Source organism: Pipistrellus hanaki, assembly GCF_964339955.1.
Source record: "Pipistrellus hanaki genome assembly, chromosome: 19".
Lineage (NCBI taxonomy): Eukaryota > Metazoa > Chordata > Mammalia > Chiroptera > Vespertilionidae > Pipistrellus > Pipistrellus hanaki.
This window is the reverse complement of record NC_140521.1, coordinates 22652471-22676250: the sequence shown is the minus strand read 5'-3', so window position 1 is coordinate 22676250 and position 23780 is coordinate 22652471. Positions and strand designations below refer to the sequence as shown.

At 53.2% G+C, this 23780-nt stretch overlaps 1 protein-coding gene and 1 long non-coding RNA gene across 2 annotated transcripts; one reads left to right on the top strand and one right to left on the bottom strand.

The window, feature by feature from the left end:
• Positions 1 to 284: 284 nt before the first annotated feature.
• OASL (2'-5'-oligoadenylate synthetase like) lies at positions 285 to 20867 on the top strand. Its single transcript, XM_084868324.1, has 6 exons — positions 285 to 715; positions 2114 to 2396; positions 3333 to 3508; positions 9921 to 10162; positions 13657 to 13804; positions 19760 to 20867. The coding sequence occupies exons 1-6, from the start codon at positions 518 to 520 to the stop codon at positions 20300 to 20302; spliced, it is 1590 nt and encodes a 529-aa protein (XP_084724450.1). The 5' UTR covers positions 285 to 517; the 3' UTR covers positions 20303 to 20867.
• On the bottom strand, positions 10081 to 10421 carry LOC311613924. The gene is made up of 3 exons (XR_014793552.1): positions 10373 to 10421; positions 10225 to 10275; positions 10081 to 10172 (listed from the first exon to the last, which is right to left on the bottom strand). It is a non-coding gene; the product is annotated as an uncharacterized lncRNA (long non-coding RNA).
• Positions 20868 to 23780: the final 2913 nt, after the last annotated feature.

Here is a 23780-nt window from a genome sequence, read left to right as displayed (position 1 = left end):
TAAAAAGTGTAAATAGTCTGTTCCACCTGGCGTGAGTCCCAACTGCTCATCCCCACCACGAACAAACCCCTTATCTGCCTGAACCTCGGACAGGGGGGCAGGTACCATCCAACTCGGACCTTGCTGGCAGATGGCCTCCTCTAAGGACCAACCCAAGCCAATTTCACTTTCCAAACGTCATTAAAAGGAAACTTAAAGAGTTGGGAATCGAAACCAATAGCAGAAAGTTGGGCCAGAAGCCAAGCCTGTTAAGGTGGCCCCGGTCCTCCCAAGCTCTGCGGAGCCCCTCTGTGCCTCTGCCACAGCCAGGGGTCCCCAAGGAGGGGGCCCCAGGCCAGCCCCCTCGCTCCGGGCTTCCTCTCCGTTATCTGTATCCCAGCAGGCCGCTGGAGGGGAGCGGAGGAGGAGCTCCCTTAAAAAAAAAAAAAAAAAAAAAAAAAGGGCGTGCACGCCAGGAGCTGGGCGTGTGACTACATATCTGCCTGGCAGGGGTCCTGTCACAGGTCCTGTCACAGCGATGGCACTGCCCGAGGAGCTGTACGAGACCCCCGCCTCCAGGCTGGACTCCTTCCTGGCTCAGCGGCTGCAGCCCAGCCGGGAGTGGAAGGAGGAGGTGCTGGAGGCCGTGAAGGCCGTGGAGCAGTTCCTGAGGGAAGAGCCCCTGGAGGGAGCGTGTTGGCCGGACCAGGAGGTGCGGGTGCTGAAGCTGGTGAAGGTGAGCTGGGCCCGGGCTGGCACACGCGGCCGACCCTCAGCACCTAGCTGCCTGCACCCAGCCCCACGCTGCCCTGAGCAGAACAACCTGCTAATAACAGTTCACTTTTTGGGGTGCACCAGCATAACCCCGCAACAGGTCTGATCTCTATGCTGTTCTCTTCCCTTTTCTCAGATGAGAGCAAAATGGAGGCTCAGAGACTTGAGATTGACAGCAACCAAGTGCAAAGCCAAGTCTTTGCTCCTTGTGTGAATAGATAGATCATCAGAGAGAAAGAGAGAGAGAGAGAGAGAGAGAGAGAGAGAGAGAGAGAGAGAGAGGAGAGAGAGAGGAGAGAGAGAGGAGAGAGGAGAGAGAGAGAGAGAAAGAGAGAGAGAGAGAGAGGAGAGAGAGGAGAGAGAGAGGAGAGAGAGAGAGGAGAGAGAAGAGAGAGAGAGAGAGAGAGAGAGAGAGAGAGAGGAGAGAGGAGAGAGAGAGGAGAGAGAGAGAGAGAGAGAGAGAGAGAGGAGAGAGAGAGGAGAGAGAGAGGAGAGAGAGAGAGGGGAGAGAGGGGGTGATTTGTAGGGCTCCGAATGGTCACATAGCTGGAGAAGCCAGGCAGGAGTCAGGGCCAGGTCTGGCTGCCCAGGCTCTCATCCACAGGCAGTCCGCCCCCCCCGTCCCCCCCCCCCCCCCGCCATGTCATAAACCACTCAGACCTCCCGCTGCCCGTCCAGCAGCCTGTGAGGGCATCCATGTCCGGGCACACACATGGCTGCAGGCAGGGCGGCCTCAGAGCGAAGCCTGGGAACCCGGGCCTGGGCTCCGGCCTCAGGCTGCGCACCTGCGACCCGGCAGGTGGCTTCTCCCGAGCTCCCGCTTTCTCACCTGAAAGAGGGGGATGGGTCCCCCCGTGGGGGCTGTGGCTCTGACCCCGGGGGTTGTGGCTCTGTCCCCTGGGGCTGGGGCTCTGACCCCTGGGGCTGTGGCTCTGACCCCTGGGGCTGTGGCTCTGTCCCCTGGGGCTGTGGCTCTGACCCCTGGGGCTGGGGCTCTGACCCCTGGGGCTGTGGCTCTGACCCCTGGGGCTGTGGCTCTGTCTCCTGGGGCTGTGGCTCTGACCCCTGGGGCTGGGGCTCTGACCCCTGGGGCTGGGGCTCTGACCCCTGGGGCTGTGGCTCTGACCCCTGGGGCTGTGGCTCTGACCCCTGGGGCTGGGGCTCTGACCCCTGGGGCTGGGGCTCTGACCCCTGGGGCTGTGGCTCTGACCCCCGGGGCTGTGGCTCTGACCCCTGGGGCTGTGGCTCTGACCCCTGGGGCTGGGGCTGAGCCCTCGGGGCTGTGGCTCGGACCCCGGGGCTGTGGCTCGGACCCCGGGCTGGGGCTGAGCCGGGCGGTGACAGTGCCCTGTGCCCGCAGGTGGGCTCCTTCGGCACGGGCACGGCGCTGCGGGGCGTGGCGGAGGTGCGGCTGGTGGCCTTCCTGAGCGGCTTCCGCAGCTTCCAAGAGGCGGCCCGGTGCCACCAGGCGGCGCTGCGGCTCCTGCGGCGGGCGCTGTGGACCTGCCGGGACCTGCTGGACCTTGGGCTCGAGGGCCTGGAGGTGGCCCCGGGCGTCCCCGACGCTCTCGCCTTCACCATCTGGACCCGCTGGACCGCGGAGCCGGTCACCGTCACCATCGTGCCCGCCTACCGGGCCCTGGGTAAGGAGCGGCCCGCCCCGCGCCCTCCCCGGGCCCCCGTCCGCCTCGTCCGTCCGCCCCTCCCCCCGCCCCGGGGGCTGCGGCCGCCGTGCCCGGGGCTCCCCTGGGGACCACGCTGGTGCGTGTTGATGGTAAAGCAAGCAGGACCCCGAGGGGCGGAGTGGAGGGTGCTGGGCGCTCACCGGGGCCCGCACAGGCTTTGGGGCGCCTGGCGGGGACCGGAGGCGGGACAGAGCGGGAAGGCGCCCGGGCCTGCAGCCGCCCCGAGCCCCGCTTTCTGTCCTGGAACTGGGGTCCCCGCGGCGCTGGGGCCCAAAGGAACTGGGGGCGGGGGGTCCAAAACGGGCCTGAAGGGAACGTGCTGATCGCAGCGGGGAGGGCCCTGGGAGCGAGAACCCGCTGGTGGCGGCAGGAAGGACCCCCGGCCCCGGGCAGCCCCCGCGGGCACAGGCCCCGGGCAGCCCCTGCAGCCCCTGCGGCCCCCGCCCCCGCCCTGGGCAGCCCCTGAGCACCGGCCCCTGCAGCCCCCGAGGACACCGGCCCGGGCAGCCCCCGCAGCCCCTGCGGCCCCTGCGGACACCGGCCCCTGCATCCCCCGCGGACACCGGCCCCGGGCAGCCCCCGAGGACACCGGCCCGGGCAGCCCCCGCAGCCCCTGCGGCCCCAGCCCCCGCCACGGGCAGCCCCTGAGCCCCGGCCCCGAGCACCGGCCCCAGGCAGCCCCCGCGCACCGGCCCCGGGCAGCCCCCGCGGACACCGGCCCCTGCAGCCCCCGCGGACACCGGCCCCGGGCAGCCCCCGCGGACACCGGCCCCGGGCAGCCCCCGCGGACACCGGCCCCGGGCAGCCCCCGCGGACACCGGCCCCCGGCAGCCCCCGCGCACCGGCCCGGGCAGCCGGGTCCTGACCCCTCCCCCTGCGCCCCCCTCGCCCCAGGGCCCTCGGCTCCCAGCTCGCCGCCGCCCCCCGAGGTCTACGAGCGCCTGGCCGCAGCCTGCCCGGACCCCGGCCGCCTCTCGCCCTCCTTCTGCGAGCTGCAGCGGGACTTCGTGAAGCACCGGCCCACCAAGCTCAAGGGGCTGCTGCGGCTGGTGAAGCACTGGTTCCTGCGGGTGAGCCTGCGGGGGAAGAGGGGGGTTAGGGGGGGAAGGGAGGCCCCGGAGAGACGGAGCCGGCCAAGGAGCGTGCTGTCTTTTAAATACAAAGTGGAACAAAGAGGCTGGAGAGAGCCGGGCCGTCACGGCTCCATTCCCAGCCGCTCCATCCCCAGCAGGGGGCGCGCAGGAGGCAGCCCATCCATGGTTCTCTCTCATTGATGTTTCTCTCTCACTCTCCCTTCCTCTCTGAGATCAGTAAAAATAAATAAATAAGGAGCTAGAGAAAGAGGGGAAAGAGAGGGAGGAGGGGAGGGGAAGAGAAAGAAAAGCTGGAGGGAGGAGAAAAAGAAGGAGGTTACAGGATTTCAGTAAGCAAGTACACAGTCTGGTACCGTTAATGCCAATTGCAATGGGACATCCGCACGTTAATCGCTGCCCATGAAGGCCGCTAACAAGAGGAAAGATTCACCGCTCTCCGCCCACACCAGTTCCCCTCCCATGGCCGGTTCCTGGGATCATGACTAACTGAGTGAACATTTTCGTAGCAGTTGCCTTTCAGATTTCACATGCCATGTCTGCATGGAATCATGTATATTTTAAAATATCCATACGACACCTGGAACTAATATAATATTGAATGTCAACTGCACTTGAAAAAAAGAATGATTATTAAGATGATAGATCCTCCCTTCCTCCAACTGATGGACAGACGAAAACTCCACCTGCAGCCGGACATTCCTGAACACTGAACCACCAACCAGCACCTGCCAAATACCCTAAGCCCCCGGTTCCTAAGTCCCTAGGCCCCTAATCCTAGGCCTTACATAAAACCATCAATCATCGTGTGCTGAGTGCCCTAAGCCTCGCCCCCTATCCTTAAAGGTGCTTGTACCTCGCCCTCGCTCTCTTCTGCACTCTCTCTGGAAGCAGCCGGCAGTGGTGCTCTTCCCTCCAATACAGCCTGTGTCCTGCCATCCCGGTCTCCGCCCCACTGTTTCATCTTCCATACTGGTGCCTCAGACCCGGGTGACCGTGGACGATCCTCTGGCCCTGCTGGGTGGCATGGTCCTGAGTTGATTGGTGGTTCAGTGCTCCGACTAAGAGACAGAGTTTACATCCGTCCATCAGTTGGAGGAAGGGAGGATCTATCACTCCCCATTGGTCAAGCCTCTGCCCCTGAGGCAAGGATTCGGCCACACAGGGTTTTATGAAGCTGTTTTTTGAAAGATTCAGTACTATTACTTTGGTGTTTTCTCTTATTTGACAAGTTTTATCCAGCTAGGTGTCACAAGCTGTTGATGGATACGAAAGGACATAAAAAGCTTGTGTTTACGGTAAACAAACGAGAGTCCCATGAGGCTAAGGGGTTCACAGTTCCTGTCCGGAAGTTTGGTGAAGTCCCTGGTGTCAGCATTGACTTTTATGGCTCCGTCGTATTTTAGTGTTCACATCAGTTCCGGGACTGGGGTCAAGGACCGAAGAACTGAGCGGAGAAGCCGGAACTGGGGTGTGGAAATTATGAAAATGCAGAGTAGGCCCTGTGAGTGAGGAGTCAGCGGGTCCTTCCTTCAATATCTGAGCTCCCACCTGGGGAAGGGAAAGCCTCAGGGTCATGTCGATCGAAGCTGCCCTTTCACTTACCTACACGAAGGCACAGTCACAGGACCTGTTGCCTGCAGATCCCAGAGCCAGAGGGGGCGGTGAGCCAGCGGGCGGGGCTGCCCTTCAGCCCAGATCTGAGCTAACAGGGTAGCCAGCACTCATTGTCCATAAGGCGGTTAGGGTGGGGCACTCTTTCCCCAGGCGTATTTTATTACTTGTTCATTGATTATTGATTTTTTTAGAGAGAGAGTGGAAGAGAGAGGAAGAGAGAGGGAGAAACATCGATGGGAGAGTGAAACGCCCATCTCGGCTGCCTCTGGCAGGCCCCCTGCCTGGGATGGAGCCTGAAACCCAGGCATGTGCCCTAACGGGGAATCGAACCTGCAACCTCTCGGTGCATGGGAAGACGCCAACCAAATAGCCACACCAGCCAGGATAGTTGAGCTTTTGACTTAAGTTTTTTGTTTATTTGGGGGAATTTTTTTTTTGCCATTTTAAGTGTACAATTACATTCACAATGTTGTATAAACACAACTATCTATTTCCAGAACTTTTTCATCCCCCCCAAACAGAAACTGTACACATTAAGCACTAACTCCCCATGTTACCCTCCCCCAGCCCCCGAGGACCGCCATTCTGCTTCCTGTCTATGAATTTCCCTATTCTAGCTTCCTCATATAAGGGGGATCATATGATATTTATCTTTTTGGTCTATCTTATTTTGTCCTTGATTTGTAATAGTGGGGTTGATTATCACACTTAATTGGATTAGAGTTCTCGCATAAACACAAATTTATTTATAAATTTGATATATATTTTTTAAATATATTTTATTAATTTTTAACAGAGAGAAAGGGAGAGAGATAGAGAGCTAGAAATGTCGATGAGGGAGAAACATCGACCAGCTGCCTCTTGCACACCCCCTACTGGGGATGTGCCCGCAACCAAGGTACATGCCTTTGACTGGAATCGAACCTGGGACCTCTCAGTCTGCAGACCAATGCTCTAACACTGAGCCAAACCAGCTTTGGCTGATATTTTATTGTTATTGATTTATTGATAAATTGTTTTCTCTAATTCTATCCTGGTAGGAAGAAGGACAAATTTTTATTGAGCTTATGTAAATATTACATAGTGTATTTACATTGTGTAAATTTACATTATGTAAATACTACATAGTCATGAAAACAGGAACTTAAAGTCACTTTGTAAATATTTAATCATCATTGTAAGCAGGGCCTATATATGCTATTATTTTGCAGAATAATTCTTTGTGTGTGTGTGTGTGTGTGTGTGTGTGTGTGTTTTTCCTGAGGATTTGTTAGTTTATAACCAACAGCAGGAATTTTTATGGAATTTTTTTTAATTCTGAGGTTCCAGTTAGAATAATATATCATTCAAAGAATGTTTAATCTTAGTTTGCACAAGTCTATTATCTTTTTGTGAGGATATGAGATATATTAAGAAGAAGTAGTTATTTTCTTACATATCCATCAAATATAGAATATTAACCAGGGTAATTAATTCCCTCTCTCTCTTTTTCTTACCTTGGCTAAGCAACTGCTTTTATGAACTCATATTTCTGGAATAAAAGAGTACAGTGAAATTCTGACTCAGTCCCATTTGGTAAGGATCTGAGCCTTTACCCATGGATTTATTCCTAGTCACACTCCGTAAATTTTCCAGAGTGGAGTGGGGAGAAAGAGGCTTTCCCACAGATACATTATATTGTAATCAGATCATTGTCTTTCATTTATAAACATAAAGACAAAAAGAACTAATGGCTTTGGTTTTACTGCTTTAATTATAGGTCAAAATTAACGCAGCATAAAATCTATGCATCAGTGAGCGCCTAATCTTACAGCTTATTTTCTGGGAGTCACATGCGCAGATGAATGTTTGAGTAATTCAAGTTCATAATGACATGCAAGACGATAGTGAGGGTCCCAGGAGATATCAGAATTCTCAAAACACAGATGGAAAAGGAAGAACGAAAAATAGAAAATACAATCCAATCCCCATTGACTGGCCCCCATCCAGAGATAAATTCCTATCATCCATCTCCCGATAGCAACCATCAGATTCATGGACTGTTGTCACCAGCACAGACGTAAGTGGCCTTTGCAAATAAGAGCAAGAACCAGAATCAGACTTGGCCAAAACTCAGACTTAATCCAGAATCAAAAATAGCAACAGCGGCCCGGCTCAGTGGTTGAGCATCAATCTATGAACCAAGAGGTCACAGTTCAGTTCCTGGTCAGGGCACATGCCCGGTTGTGGGCTTGATCCCCAGTGTGGGGAGTGCAGAAGGCAGCCAATCAATGATTCTCTCATCATTGATGTTTCTTTCTTTTTTCTTTTTCTTTTTTTTATTAAGGTATTATATGTGTACATATCTTACCATCGCTCCCCTCACCCACTCCCATACATGCCCTCACCCCCCAGCGTTTTGTGTCCATTGGTTATGCTTATACGCATGCACACAAGTCCTTCAGTTGATCTCTTATCTCCCCCACCTCTCCCTATCCTTCCTGCTGTAATTTGACATTCTGTTTGATGCTTTACTATCACTGTATCTATTTTTTTGTTCATCGGTTTATAATGTTCTTTATTATCCATAAATGAGTGAGGTCATATTGTATTTTTCTTTTATTGATTGGCTTATTTCACTTAGCATAATGTTCTCCAATTCCATCCAGATTGCTGCAAATGGTAGGAATTCCTTCTTTTTTTTTATGGCAGCTTAGTATTCCATTGTGTAGATGTACCATAGTTTTCTGATCCAGTCATCTGCTGACGGGCACCTAGGCTGTTTCCAAATCTTAGATATTGTGAATTGTGCTGCTATGAACATATGGGTGCATATATCCTGTCTGATGGATGTTTCTAGTTTCTTAGGATATAGTCCTAGGAGTGGGGTTACTGGGTCAAATGGGAGTTCCATTTTCAGTTTTTTTGAGGAAACTTCATACTGTTCTCCAATCACTGATGTTTCTATCTCTATCTCCCTCTTCCTTCCTCTCTGAAATAAATATAAAATATATTTTTTTTAAAAAAAGAGTTTTCTTTAAAGAAAACCTGTCTAAATCCCAGTTTAATTAAATTGAATTAAAACGAAGCTTCTTGGGTTGGGATCCTGCTCACTCCTGGAGACGCCTCTTCGTACTCCATTCCAGGAATATGTCAAGCACAGTTTGAAACCACTGGACAATCCAGCCCCTTGAATCTAAAATGGGGCACCATTTAGGGCCAGAGAGGGAAACCGACTGGCCAGGGAGCTCAGCTGTTTAGAGTAGGGGTGTCAAACTCAATCAGAGAAGGGGCCAAAATCTAAAATCCAGCCTAAATCGCAGGCTGAATGGTTTACTGAACAGTCATAAACTGACAATGTCATAAACTGACAGCGGAGTGCAGTGATGACAGCGTGGTGCGGGCCACATTGCAAGGCCTGGCGGGCTGGATTTGGCCCGCAGGCCTTGTGTTTGACACATGTGGTTTAGAGCATCATGCCCATACACCAAGGTTGTGGGTTCAGTCGAAACCGGTTTGGCTCAGTGGTAGAGCATCTGTCTGCGGACTGAAGGGTCCCAGGTTTGATTCGGTCAAGGGCATGTACCTTGGTTGCGGGCACATCCCCGGTGGGGGGTGTGCAAGAGGCAGCTGGTCGATGTTTCTCTCTCATCAACGTTTCTAGCTCTATCTCTCTCCCTTCCTCTCTGTAAAAAAATCAATAAAATATATTTAAAAAAAAAAAAAAGGTTGTGGGTTCAGTCCCAGGTCAGAGCATATACAAAAATCAAACAGTGAATGCATCAATGGAACAAATCTCTCTTTCTCTTTCTCTTTCTCTCTCTTTCTCTTTCTCTTTCTCTCTCTTTCTCTTTCTCTTTCTTTCTCTTTCTCTTTCTCTCTCTTTCTCTTTCTTTCTCTTTCTCTTTCTTTCTCTTTCTCTTTCTCTTTCTCTCTCTTTCTCTTTCTCTTTCTCTTTCCCTTTCCCTTTCCCTTTCCCTTTCCCTTTCCCTTTTTCTTTTCCTTTCCCTTTCCTTCTCTTCTCCCTCTCTCTCTCTCTCTCGCTCTCTCTCTCTCTCTCTCTCTCTCTCTCTCTCTCTCCCCCCCCCTCCTCTTTCTAAAACCAATAAATTTTTTAACAGTTGGAAAGATTACACAGCCAGTAGATGGCAGAGCTGAGACTATAATCGGATCCCAGGTTCAGCTGCCTGCTGCCCTGAAAACCCAAACTCTTGAGGAAAGACACTAATTTAAGCCCAGACACCTGCGAGGACAGGGACGCCTGTGGCAAAGCCCATCCCCCTTCTCAGCGCAGGCGGAGGACTTCGGAGGAGGGGGAGGACTTCGGAGGAGGGGGAGGACTTCGGAGGAGGGGAGGACTTCGGAGGAGGGGAGGACTTCGGAGGAGGGGAGGACTTCGGAGGAGGCGGAGGACTTCAGAAGAGGGGGAGCGAGAGCAGAGCGAAGGGGCCGGAGGAGCTGGACGGCTTCTCCACACGCAGGCCGCTCGGTCCACTCCCCCGGGGCCCGGGAACGGTCCAGTGAGGCCTGCTGTGAGCCCCCGTCTTCCTCCTCTCGGTTCTAAGTCATAAGGTCAGCACTTCTCCCAGGACGGGCGGCTGGAGGTCGGAGTCTGATCTTCCGAAGTTGGCTCCTAGGATTCGAGTACAAACATGCTGCTCACCTACAGGGGCCAGGCAGGGTCAGCATTCACAGACACAGTGTCTGGACTGAGGAACCTGGGTTTTCCAGGGTTCGGTCCTGGGCCATCCTGACACGGGGCCTCAGGTCTCGCTCTCCCCGTCTCTCTGCACAGTATGTGAAGGCCAGGAGCCCCCGGGCCGCGCTGCCCCCGCTCTACGCCCTGGAGCTGCTGACCGTCTACGCCTGGGAGGTGGGCACGCAGGAGAGCGAGAGCTTCGGCCTGGACGAGGGCCTCACCACGGTGATGGAGCTGCTGCAGGAGCCCGAGGCCCTGTGCATCTTCTGGACCACGTACTACACGCTGCAGAGCCCCGTGATCGAGGCCGTGGTCAGACAGCAGCTCCAGAGAGCGCGGTACGGTCCGCTGCCCCCCCACACACACACACCTGTCCCCCCCGCCCCCCCCCCCCCCACACACACACACACCCGTCCCAGGCAGGAGAGAGCGGAGGGAGGTGCGGGCCCCGCTTCCACACACACACACACACACACACACACACACCCGTCCCAGAGAGGAGAGAGCCGAGGGGGGTGCGGGCCCCACTTCCACACACACACACACACACACACACACCCGTCCCAGGCAGGAGAGAGCGGAGGGAGGTGCGGGCCCCACTTCCACACACACACACACACACACACACACCCGTCCCAGGCAGGGGAGAGCGGAGGGGGGTGCGGGCCCCGCTTCCACACACACACACACACACACACACACACACACACCCGTCCCAGGCAGGAGAGAGCGGAGGGAGGTGCGGGCCCCGCTTCCACACACACACACACACACACACACACACACACACACCCCCATCCCAGGCAGGAGAGAGCGGAGGGAGGTGCGGGCCCCGCTTCCACACACACACACACACACACACACACACCCGTCCCAGAGAGGAGAGAGCGGAGGGAGGTGCGGGCCCCGCTTCCACACACACACACACACACACACACACACACCCGTCCCAGGCAGGAGAGAGCGGAGGGAGGTGCGGGCCCCGCTTCCACACACACACACACACACACCCGTCCCAGAGAGGAGAGAGCGGAGGGGGGTGCGGGCCCCGCTTCCACACACACACACACACACACACACACACACCCGTCCCAGGCAGGAGAGAGCGGAGGGAGGTGCGGGCCCCGCTTCCACACACACACACACACACACACACACACCCGTCCCAGAGAGGAGAGAGCGGAGGGGGTGCTCTGGGGTCTCTCTTTGGGGAAGGGAGCTTTATTAAGCAGCAAGGCTGCCAGGAAATGGTGACCTGGCCGCCTTCGCAAACCGCCAGGGCCTTAGCAGCTAGAGGCCTTTTCCTTGGCCCCAAGCCCCCGCCCCCTCTGACCTTGGCCCTCAGAAGAGCAGTTCAGTGTTATTTATTTGTTTACTTATTTCTATTTATTTTTAAAATATATTTTATTGATTTTTTTACAGAGAGAAAGAGAGAGGGATAGAAAGTTAGAAACATCGATGAGAGAGAGACATCGATCAGCTGCCTCTCGTACACCCCCTGCTGGGGATGTGCCCGCAACCAAGGTACATGCCCTTGACCGGAATCGAACCTGGGACCTTTCAGTCGCAGGCTGATGCTCTGTCCACTGAGCCAAACCGGTTTCAGCAGTTCAGTATTTTTTAGAGAGAGCATGAGAAAGTGGGAGGAATCATGGAGACCCACGTTCAGTCCAGCGCGGCCGCAGTTCCTTCTCGGTGAGACAGGAGCCGCCGGCACCACGGAGGCGGGACTGGGGGCCGGGGAAACGCCGCGAAGGGCCCCGTGTGGCCGGGTACACGGTCAGGATCTCAGCACGTGCTGCGGGCCCAGCGTCTCCCCGAAAGCTGGCTCAGCCCTCCGGCAGCGCCTGCGGCCCTCTGCCGGCGGCAGCTGGTGGATAAACAGCCCCGCTCCCTCTCATCGCAGACCGAGGGGCTCGCTCTGGGTCCCGCCTGCTGCACGTTAATCCCAGCGTCCCTCCCCGGAGACCGCCTTCAGCCCCCCTGCAGCAATCACCTGGACACCCCCCCCTAGGGGCACCCTCCCTGCCTTCTCCAGTCCCGCTCCTCATGGCGACTCCTGGGTCTGCTCCTGAGTCAAATCCTTCCCTTGGGAACCTGCAGCGGGGAGAACCCAGCCTGAGACTGTTCTTTGCAGTAGAAGGTCTAAGTCAGTGCAAGCCATGTCACAGGAATGCTTGTTGCTCTTTTACGTGAGTGATGGTTTTTTGTTTTGTTTTTTTCCCAAACAAGGAAGACAAGCCGGGTCTCCTTAAGAAAAGAGGGCTGATTATAAGGATGCCCAGGAAATGAGGCTGGAAACCATCAGGACCTGACAAACCTTTGGCTCCCTCTCTCCCTGACACTCTGCCTCACGGCCCACACTCTCCTCTCTGCCCTGCTCCCGCTTACTTACATCCCTGGCCAAACTCCTGAGAGAGCCCGGCTGGCCACTGGGCATCAGCCCTGTGCATCGGGTCCCCAGATGGGCCACTCTGGGTCAGGTGACCCCCCCCCCCCCCAGCCTGGGTCTCTCAGGGTGATCAGGAGCCGGGGTGTTGGGAGTAACAAGCTTGGAGCCTAAAATGTTCCGCTCACTCCAGTAGCCCGCTGTCACATTCTGTCCCCGAGGCCACGGCTCCCTCCTAAGTCCGAAGCCCCGGGAACAGGCCGGCTCCTATCACGGGCAACACATGTTGTCACGTGAGCAACCCAAGGACACTAACCCTGAGCCTAAGCCCCTTCAAGCTTGTATTCCTTAAAACATTTGCCCAGCAGAGGAGAGACACCTAGAGGCAACTCCAATCCCGTTGGAGGAGGAGTCCCACCTGCTGATTGTGAGAACTGAGGGAGGTCTATGTGCCTCAGTTTCCCCATCTGTAAAATGGGGAACACTAGTCCCCACATATGGAACTGTAAGGATTAAAAGAGGAAAATTCACATAGGGCTTGTCCCAGTACCTCAGATATCAGTAGTTGGGGAAGGGGGAGTTATTATTTAAAATGATTCAGCAGCTCTAGCCTCCAACTTATGTGGCCTGTCAGCAAAACTTTTGAACTTAAGAGGCCCACCTTCCTGGGTGGGCATCTGATATTGCTTAACCATGCCTTTGGCATCTCACCCTTTCCCCTACTCTTCCCCTCCCCCCATCATCATCATCATCATCATCATCATCATCATCATCAAAATTCCTTTAAAAATATTTTTATTGCCGAGACCGGTTTGGCTCAGAGGATAGAGTGTCGGCCTGCGGACTGAAAGGTCCCAGGTTTGATTCCGGTCAGGGGCATGTACCTGGGTTGCGGGCACATCCCCAGTAAGGGGTGTGCAAGAGGCAGCTGATCGATGATCCTCTCTCATCGATGTTTCTAACTCTCTATCCCTCTCTCTTCCTCTCTGTAAAAATCAATAAAATACATTTTAAATTTTTTTTATTGATTTCAGAGAGGAAGGGGAGGGAGAGAGAGAGAAACATCAGTAATGAGAGGGAATCATTGATGGGCTGCCTCCCGCACACCCCCTACTGGGGATCAAACCTGAAACCCGGACATGTGCCCAAACGGGAATAGAACTGTGACCTCCTGGTTCATAGATCGACGCTCAGCCACTGAGCCATGCCCACTGGGTAAATTTTCTTACAAACATCTAGAGAATTCTCCCCAAGAGGAGTTCTTGGAAATCGAATGGTCTCTATGCTGTTACCTCCAGCAATGTCTCTGAGCCCGCGTGGACTGAGAGCTCGGGCTCCGGACATGCAGATGCTCAGGCCTGGAAGAGGTGACGCCTGAGAAGGCTTCTTTCTGGCCAGGCCTCCAAACCGGAAAGAGCCTGGCACCCCCTCCCTGTGTTGCAGGCCCATCATCCTGGACCCGGCCGACCCCACCCACAACGTGGCGGAAGGGTACAGATGGGACATAGTGGCCCAGAGGGCCTGCCAGTGCCTGAAGCAGGACTGTTGCTATGACAGCGAGGACAACCCAGTCCCCAGCTGGAATGTGAAGGTACGGGCTCCCCTCTGGGCTGCTGCCAGGGGCGTGAAGCCAGAATGAGATGAATGCACGGTGTTTACCTACTTATTTCTGTGTCAATGGAGCCAACAGGGCATCGGAGTCGGAAGTCTGAGTCCTGGCTGCATGACCCACCAGCTCTGTGAACTTGGGGAAATTACTCAGCTCTCTGAGCCTCAGATTTCTTATCTTCCAATCCTTGTTCTGCTTTCCTTCCTTCTTCCATACCTCCCTGAGAATCTGCTCCATGCTCTCAATCACTCCTTGCACGAACTGGGCCCGGGCAAGTCCAATCAGTCAGTCAGCTGTTTTGTGCCAGCACTGGACTTGGAGCAAGTGTGGGGGGTTGGGGGAACAGCCTCTGAAACAAACTTGCACAAAACTGCTAAAGGACACCTGCATTTTGAGTTGTCTTAAAATGGATTGGAGCCTGGCTGGTGTGGCTCAATGGTTGACCATTGACCTATGAACCAAGAGGTGGCAGTTCAATTCCCGGTCAGGGAAAATGGGGGCATGCAGGAGGCAACTGATCAATGATTCTCTCTCACCATTGATGTTTTTATCTCTCTCCCTCTCCCTTCCTCTCTGAAATCAATAAAAATATATTTTAAATAAATAAATAAGTGAAGGAAGGAAGGAAGGAAGGAAATGGATTGGAGAATTAGTTCTCTCATGTTCTCAAACTAGGCTTCTTTTTTTTTTTTTTTTTTTTTTTTAAGATGCAGTGAGAATTTTTTTTATTGATTTTTTACAGAGAGGGATAGAGTTAGAAACATCGATGAGAATCATCGATCAGCTGCCTCTTGCACACCCCCTACTGGGGGATCTGGGGGATGTGCCCGCAACCAAATACATGTCCTTGACCGGAATCGAATGAGCCAAACCGGTTTCGGCAAACTAGGCATTCTTGATCAGTAAATCTTTCCTTGCTCCAAATTCGGGGGGGCGGGGGGGATGTTAGAAAGAATCACCAGAGAAGATACTCAGAAAACAAACAAAAAATACTAAATAACAGATAATATTACGTGAGTGATGCCAAACCTACAGTACAGTCAAAGGCCATAACAATTTATTTTATTCACATTGAACTTTAAAATGTGCAAAGTGGCCGGGACCGGTTTGGCTCAGTGGATAGAGCGTTGGCCTGGGGACTGAAAGGTCCCGGGTTTGATTCCGGTCAAGGGCATGTACCTTGGTTGTAGGCACATCCCCAGTAGGGGGTGTGCAAGAGGCAGCTGATTGATGATTCTCTCTCATCGATGTTTCTAACTCTCTATCCCTCTCTCCTCCTCTCTGTGAAAAATCAATAAAATATATTTTAAAAAATAAAAAAAAAATGTGCTAAGTGCTTGTCCATTGATAATTTTGTAAAGTAGAAATGTCAAGTATTATCATTATTATTAGAGGCCCGGTGCACCTGTGGGGTCCCTGGGCCTGGCCTGCACCCTCTAACAATTCGGACCCCTCGGGGGATCTCAGACTGCTGATTTCGGCCCCATCCCCATAGGCCAGGCTAACAGGGCCTCTAGTATGTTTGTAAGATCTTTGGTTAATCTCTTCCCACCCTCCCTTTCCCCCTTCCCTCTGATATTCATCAGTCTGTTCCATGTTTCCATGCTTGTGTGTTAAGCGTTTGCCCCCTGGTGGTCAGTGCACATCATAGCTACTGGTTGAATGGTCTCTTAGGCTTTTATATAAATAGATTACTAGTAGCCCTGCACATAAATCTGTGCACCAGTAGCTCACCAGTAGCCTGCTGCTGCCCTCCAGTAGCTCTCCGCCCACTGCCCCATCTCCTGTAGCTCCCCTGGCTCCCCTTCCCCCTACCCCCCTCATAGCTTGCTGCCCTGCCACCTCCCATAGCTCTCCACTGCCCGCTTATAGCTCACTGCCCCACCCTCCTGCTGCTCCGTGATCTGGTTGTTACACAGTCAGTCATTGCACTTCATGGCATAACAACCATTTGCATATTACATCTTTATTATATACGATTATTGTTATCACTTATCGTCACTTTACAGATGAAGAAACTGAGGCTCAGAAAGGTTAATTGACCAAGGTCACATTGCTAAGAGGCAGGAGGATTCACACCCAGGTTTTTGTGAGGCTCTAGAAATAAGAAATAAATATTACCTCTGAATCACCAGAGAAGACTCCTTGAAGGAGACAGGGCCAGAGGTAGGCCTAAAAGCCAGGGAGGGATATAATGAAGACAGACAATAGCAGGGGAAGGCCTGGCAGGGCGAGGCTGGGTGGGGAGGGGGCAAAAGGGCGGAAATGGGAGACGTCTGTAATGCTATTAACAATCTTTTTAAAAAATATATTTTATTGATTTTACACAGAGAGGAAGAGAGAGGGACAGAGAGTTAGAAACGTCGATGAGAGAGAAACATCGACCAGCTGCCTCTTGCACACCCCCTACTGGGGATGTGCCCGCAACCAAGGTACATGTCCTTGACCGGAATCGAACCCAGGACCTTTCAGTCTGCAGACCGACGCTCTACCACTGAGCCAAACTGGTCTCAGCTTAACAATCTTAATATATAAAAAGTCAGGGGCCGTCACGACCAAAGCAACTGGACGGATGACTGAACATCAGGCTGCATGGGGTGACCAGGCCAGCAGGGAGGGGCAGTTGGGGGTGACCAGGCCATCAGGGGGCAGTTGGGGGTGACCAGGCCAGCAGGGGGGAAGTTGGGGATAACCAGGCTGGCAGGGGGCAGTTGGGGGGAACCAGGTTGGCGGGGGGGCAGTTGGAGGTGACCAGGATGGCAGGGGTGCATTTGGGTTAACCAGGCTGGAAAGGAGGACAGTCAGTAGCAACCAGACCAGTGGGGGGGGGGGGGAAGGGCAGTTATGGGTGACCAAACCAGCAGGGGGGCATTTATGGGTAATCAGCTGGTGGGAGGAGGGTAGTAGGGGTGATCAGGCCACCAAGGGGTGCAGTTAGAGGTGATCAGGCAGACAGGCAGGTGAGAGTTAGGAGCCAGTGGTCCCAGATTGTGAGAGGAGTGTCTGACTGCTGGTTTAACCTGATCCCCAGGATTGGGCCTAAACCAGCAGTCGGGTATCCCTTGAGGGGTCCCAGATTGGAAAGGGTGCAGGCTGGGCTGAAGGGACCCCCCCATGCACGAATTTCGTGCACTGGGCCTCTAATCTATATATATAAAAGCCTAAGCAACCATGCTATGGCATGCAATGACCACTGGGAGCAGACGCTCAACACGGAGTGGGAACCACAGGCATGGAAACATGGAACAGACTGATGAATCTCAGAGGGAAGTGGGGAGGGGCGAGGGCAGGAAGAGATTAACCAAAGATCTTACATGCATACTAGAGGCCCGGTGCACGGATTTGTGCACTGGTGGGTGCCTTGGCCTGGACTGCACCCTCTCACAATCCAGAACCCTCAGGGGATGTCAGAGAGCTATTTTCAGCCTGATCCCTGAAGGCCAGGCTGATGGACCCCACCAGTGCACAAATTCATGCACTAGGTCTCTAATAAAATCTACAATCAGCCGAAACCTGTTTGGCTCAGTGGTAGAGCATCGGTGTGTGAACTGAAGGGTCCCAGGTTCAATTCCGGTCAGGGGCATGCACATTGGTTGCGGGCACATCCCCTGTAGGGAGTGTGCAGGAGGCAGCTGGTCAATGTTTCACTCTCATCAACGTTTCTAGCTCTCTATCTCTCTCCCTCCCTCTCTGTAAAAAATCAATAAGATATTTTAAAATAAATAAATAAATAAATAAATAAATAAATAAAAAATCTTAAAAAAAAAAATCTACAATCATAAAAGATGCAAATTGACTGTACCTTTGCGACACCCACCAGTCAATCAGGAGTGAGCATGCAAATTAACCCAACAAAGATGGTGGGTTAATTTGCAAATGCAGGTGCTGAATGGCCGAGGGCGGGGCTGGATGCTTGGCAATGATGCAGGCATTCTGCACTGCCCCCGCCACTCAGGCCTCTGGGCAGCTCGGAAAGTTGGAAAGGCAGCTCCGGCCAGAGTGAAGGCAGTGCTGGCAGCCGGGGGAAGGAAAGCCCATTCTTGCACAAATCTTTGTGCATCGGGCTTCTAGTGCTATAACAAAAGGGTAATATGCAAATAGACTGAACAGCAGAACAACTGAGTCAAAGCATAATATGTTAATGATATGCTAAGGCTGTTCAACCGCTTGCCATGATGTGCACTGACCACCAGGGGATAGATGCTCTGACCTGTAGGTCAGCTTGCTGCTGCAGTCCGGCCTATCAGGACTGAGCAGGGTGGGCTGGACACACTCTGGAGCCCTCCCACGGTCCCTCCCCTGCCCGATCGTGTACCGATGGGATACCTCAGCCTGGCCTGTGCCCTCTCACAATCTGGGATCCCTCAGGGGACGTCAGAGAGCCGGTTTCAGCCCAATCCCACAGGCCACTCCCTTGGGAGGACACCAGACACAGGGCTCATGGCTGGTGAATGCGAGCCTCTCCCAGTGGGACTGATTGGGAACGAGCCTGCGGCAGGCACAGTGGGGCTGCGATGAGTGGGAGGAGCAGGCAGGAGCTGCAGGCGGCCTCGAATTGCAGGTTTCCATCTGATCCCTGCAGGCCACCCAGAGGACCCCACCAGTGCACAGATTCGTACACTGGGCCTCTAGTAAAGTAAAAAAATAAAATAAAAAGCCAGGGAAGGATATAGACACTAAGAACAGAGGGCACCCCGTCCAGGTAGAGGGTCAGGTGGGGAGAGAGGGGTTCGGTGGGGAGAGAGGCCACAGGACTGGAGGTGTGTGATGGAACAAAAGCCAGACCTGCTTGGAGAAGGGGCAGAAGTGGAACCAGAGGCTCTCTGATAAGGTGCAGGATGACAGACTGGAGGCCACCAGCCGAATGAGCCCACAGGTGGGCTGAAACGTGTATGCCTCTGGGTTTTTCCTAACTAGACAAACCATCCTGCAAAGATTTTTATCTTGACTACGCTGGGCCTCTGTTCCTTCTAGAAAGGATCAACTAGAGGACCAGCCGCCTCAGCACCTTCCAGGGGTGTCCTTCAGCCACCTGGGATTCGCAGGCCCTTGAGTGTGGCCTCTGATGTTGGAGCAGGTTCAAATGTCTCCTCTACTCCTTACTACTTCTATGAGGTAGTAAACCACTTCACACACCTCTCTCTCTCTCTCTCTCTCTCTCTCTCTCTCTCTATATATATATATATATATATATATATATATATATATAAATACACACACACATATATATACAAACACTAGGAGCCCAGTGCATGAACTCATGCACCTTGAAAGGAACTGTGGGCCGAGAGGCTGTGGTGGGCACAGGGGCGGGTCTCGGCCCATCCTCTGTGCCCCCCACCCAGCCCCTCCCACCATGGCCCCCGGTCCCCTGTCTGCTGGCAGCCCCTTGCATGCGCCCTGGCGGTTAGTGCACATCATAGCAACCAGTTGTTTGGGTGTTCTGCCATTCGATCTATTTGCATATTAGCCTTTTATTGTACAGGATATATATTTTTATTGATTTCTGAGAGGAAAGAAGAGCTAGAAACATCAATGATAAGAGAGAATCAGTGATTGGCTGCCTCCTGCATGCCCCTACTGGCGATCGAGCCCACAACCTGGGCACATGTGCTAACCGGCCATTGAACCCTGACCTCCTGGTTCACGGGTCAATGCTCAGCCACTGAGCCATGCTGACTGGGCCGCTTCACCCTTCTTGGCCACAATGTCCTCATCTGTGAAATGGGATAATAGGAGAAGCACCCCCTGCTAGGGCTGCCGTGAGAACAAAATGCATTAAGAAGAGAATAAAAGGCCCCCACCAGCACAGGGCCTGGACAGTGGCTGGCACTCCCTGAATGTTTGCTGCTGTTGGGAAGATGAGGGCCGGTAAGGGGGGCTACGGCATGTCAGACAGAGGGGCGTGGTCACTCCACCCTCTCCTCTCCCTTGCAGAAGGCGCGAGACATCCAGCTGACCGTGGAGCAGGGGGGCCGCCCGGATTGCGTCCTCACGGTGAACCCGTATGACCCCATAAGGAAGGTGAAAGAGAAGATCTGGCGCGGACAGTGCTCCTCGGGCGTGCAGCAGCGTCTGTCCTTCCAGACCCCCGGCGGCGAGCGGAAGCTCCTCGGCAGCCGCGGCTCTCTGGCCAAGTTTGGGATATTCTGCGACACGCGCGTCTACCTGCTGGAGACCATCCCCCCGGAGATCCAGGTCTTCGTGAAGAACCCGGAAGGCGGGAGCCACGCCTACGCCATCGACCCCGACAGCTACGTGCTGGGCCTGAAGCAGCAGATAGAAGACAGGCAGGGGCTGCTCCGGAAGCAGCAGGAGCTGCAGTTCCTGGGCCAGGTCCTGCAGGACTGGTCGGCGTTGGGGAGCTACGGCATCAAGGACAGCGACACCCTCATCCTGTCCAAGAAGAGAGACACAGATTTCCTATTTCTGCCCTGCTGCCTTCCCCGGGGGACCCTCTCTGGGTGTCCTGCCCTCTAACCCAGGATTCACCCTGTCAATCACTCCGTCAGCTCACAGCTGAGGGTCCCAGGTCTTCACCAGCTTTGTAAAGAGTTACCCCAGCCCTCCCTGCAGTGGAAGAATGAGGAGAGTGTGAGAGATTAGATATACTTTAACATAAAAACGTTCAAACCTGTGAAGAATTTTTGTGGGTTTATTTGAGCCAAACTGTGGACAATTGCCGGGAAGCAGAACCTCAAGGAATTGAGATAATGCTCCGGAGAAAGGCAGGTTACATCGATATTTATAATATACATTGCAATCTGATGGATCCTCCTTTCCTAGTTGAAGGAAAGACGTAAACCCCACCTGCAGCCAGACATTCCTGAGCTCTGAACCACCAATCAGCACCTGCCAAATACCCTAAGCCCCCGATTCCAATTCCCTAGGTCCCTAATCACCAATCAGCATGTGCTGAGTGCCCTAAGCCCCATCCCCTATCCTTAAAGGTGCTTGTACCCCGGCCCTTGCTCTCTTCTGCTCTCTCTCTCTGGAAGCAGCCGGCAGGGGTGCTCTTCCCTCCAATAAAGCCTGTGTCCTGCCATCCCGGTCTCCGGTTCCCTTCTCTATTTAATCTATCACAATCAAAGGAAGAGACGTAGGTGGGCTACATGAAATCCGTTGGTGTTAGACTAGAGAGGCAGGAGAAAGAAGAGTGGAGGTGGGGTTAACCCTTGGGATTGGATAAAAAGTAAAATGATAGACATATACTCAGGTGGGTGCAGGAACAATGAACATGATAATAAAGGAATTTGTGGTCTACATCCTGGCACCCAGGCACATTAGGTTGTGCCCCAAGGGGTCCAGAAAAAGGGAAGTTACCAGTTACCCAGACATTTTAAGGGTATCCTATATAATAAAGAGGTAATATGCAAATTGACCATCACTCCAACACACAAAGATGGCCGCCCCATGTAGACACAAGATGACCTGCAACAAGATGGCCAGCATGGGAAGGTAGTTGTGGGTGATCATTCCAGCAGGGGAGGGTAGTTGGGGGGGGACTCAGGACTGCAGGAGAGGGCAGTTAGGGGCAATCAGGCTGGCAGGGGAGTGGTTAGGGGGTGATTAGGTTGGCAGGCAGAAGTGGTTAGGGGCAATCAGGCAGGCAGGCAGGGGAGCGGTTGGGAGCCAGCAGTCCTGGATTGTGAGAGGGATCCCAGATTGGAGAGGGTGCAGGCTGGACTGAGGGACACCTCCCCACCCCCGTGCATGAATTTTGTGCACCGGGCCTCTAGTGTTATTATAGATGCAAAGAGATAGGTCCAGTTAAGGTAAAGGTTGACCTTTTCGGTGAAGATACCAGCCTAGAAGATAATTACCCACCATAACTTCTTTTAGTTAAAGTTTAATTTCAGGCCATCCTTTGTGGTTACTTTAGGTCTCTGAATTTTCAAGACCACCATGCAGGCCTCCGCTCAGTCTGTCAGGTTAGCATGTGGCCCCTTTCATCCACAATACAAATGAACAGACCACATATGACAATAGAATTCTGACCCACAATCTCTGCAGCCACCACTTTGGGAAGCTAAACCACAAGCCGTGCAGCAATCAACACAAAATCGTCAGGACTTGGTCAATAACTGCCAGTTTCCCTCCCCCTCCCCTTTCCCCCTATCTTTCAACTCAGGACCAACCAGAGGAAACCGAATAACCTCTCTAACAATCAGATAGGATGATATCCTGCTTCTAGACAGTCCACCTGAGGTCAGCCTCAGTCAGAGCACACCTGAGGCCTTCTCTCTTTTCCACTATAAAAGTTTCCCATTGCCTGTCTTCGAGTCTGCCAAATGCGGGGATGTTGGGAATAAATAACCTTTGTTTATTCTCTTTTGGATAGTTTTAATTTCTTTCCACTGGTGCGAATGCTGTCCTAGTGGTTATTGCTTAATCCTTTGAGCCTCAGAGTGGTCATCACCATTGTCTACAACCTGCCAGGGGCTGGGGCCATAATCTGTGTTGTGGTACTTCTCGCCCTCCTCACTTTCAATCCTATATAATAACAGGCCAGTGACCATAAGCATAATGCCAGAATGACTGCTTGAACAGTCACTGTGAGGTGGGGGGCCGGTGAGGAGAACTGGCTGGCTGGCAGCAGCTGCGGGGAGGAACTGGGGACTGGCAAGCGGGTGGAAGATGGGCCTGATTGCAGGCTAGGCCTAGGGACCCGACCCACGCACGATTTCATGCACTGGGCCACTAGTAGAATATAAAATGCATCTTATGATTGGTTCTCAGAAATGTATCCATGTAATCTGCCTAAATCCCACCTCTTTTTGCCTTCAGGGGAATAGAGTGGCTCCTTTCCTTGGGGTAAATAGACTAGACCCTGCCCTTCCCATCTTTGTACCCTTCACATTGTAGGTAATGGACACACTCGTGTGTGTGTGTGTGTGTGTGTGTGTGTGTGTGTTCGTGTTTCAAAGAATTAGTCACCTTCCTCTCTTTCATAGTAGAAAAGCACAAGCCAGGAAGTTTATTTTAATAAAAATTTTAAATTTTTCCAGTGGATGCAAAACTCTGGGGAGGGAGGGCATGGATGAGATTGGGGGGGGTGGGGAAGCAATGGTAAGATATGTACACATATAAAACCTTAATTTAAAAAATAATTTAAAAATAAAAATTTTGAAGGAGAAACCAAGATGGCAGCATAGTTAAATGCCTAACTGCAGCCTCACACAACAATTTCAAAAAATACAACTAAAATACAAAATGGACATTATCCAGAACTACAGGAAAGTTGACTGACTGGAAATTCTACTAGAAGGAAAGAGAAAACCAGAAGGAAAATAAGAGGAGCTGTAAAAGGCTAAGGTACGGAGACACGGTGCGCGCGTGGGGAGAGGACGGAGTCGGAGAGGAGGGGGCGGCTGAGTGTCTGGCTGGTGTTCCCTAGGGGGGGAAGGAGATAAAAGCTGCGGACTGTGCTGAACCCAAGTTCCAACTGCACTGAACCCCAGTTCTGGGCGAGACCCTGGGGACCAAGGCTCATACAGAGAAAATCTAGGCTGTAAGGTGGAAACTCAGGGGAGCAGTGAAAGGCAGAGCCCAGGAGGCACGCATGTGAATGCCGCGCAGAGAACGGACTGTTGACTCTGCTGCTAGATGGCCCTAGCGGGAAGGAGACAAAAGCTCTGGACTTTGCTGAGCTCCAGTTCCGGGCCAGACCCTGGGACCCAGGCTCATATTGAGGGAATCTGGGCTGTAAGGCGAAAACTCAGGGGAGTGGCAAAAGGCAGAGCTCCGGAGGCGTGCATGTGAATGTGCGCAGAGGATGGATTGTTGACTGTGCCACTGGATTGCCCAAGCGGGAAGGAAACAAAAGCTCCAGACTGCTTTGAACCCCACTTCCAACCTCATTTCCAACTGCACTGAACCCCAGTTCTGGGCTCATTGGGGGAGAGACTAGACTGTCTGGTATTGGGTAGAACTCGAGAGCACCTTTCTCTCACAGGTG

Coding starts and splice junctions, on each gene's coding strand:
- OASL (XM_084868324.1), top strand. CDS start 518: ATGGCACTGCCCGAGGAGCTGTACGAGACCCCCGCCTCCAGGCTGGAC. Junction 3,509..9,920: donor TGAAGCACTGGTTCCTGCGG/GTGAGCCTGCGG, acceptor CTCTCTGCACAG/TATGTGAAGGCCAGGAGCCC. Junction 10,163..13,656: donor CAGCAGCTCCAGAGAGCGCG/GTACGGTCCGCT, acceptor CCTGTGTTGCAG/GCCCATCATCCTGGACCCGG.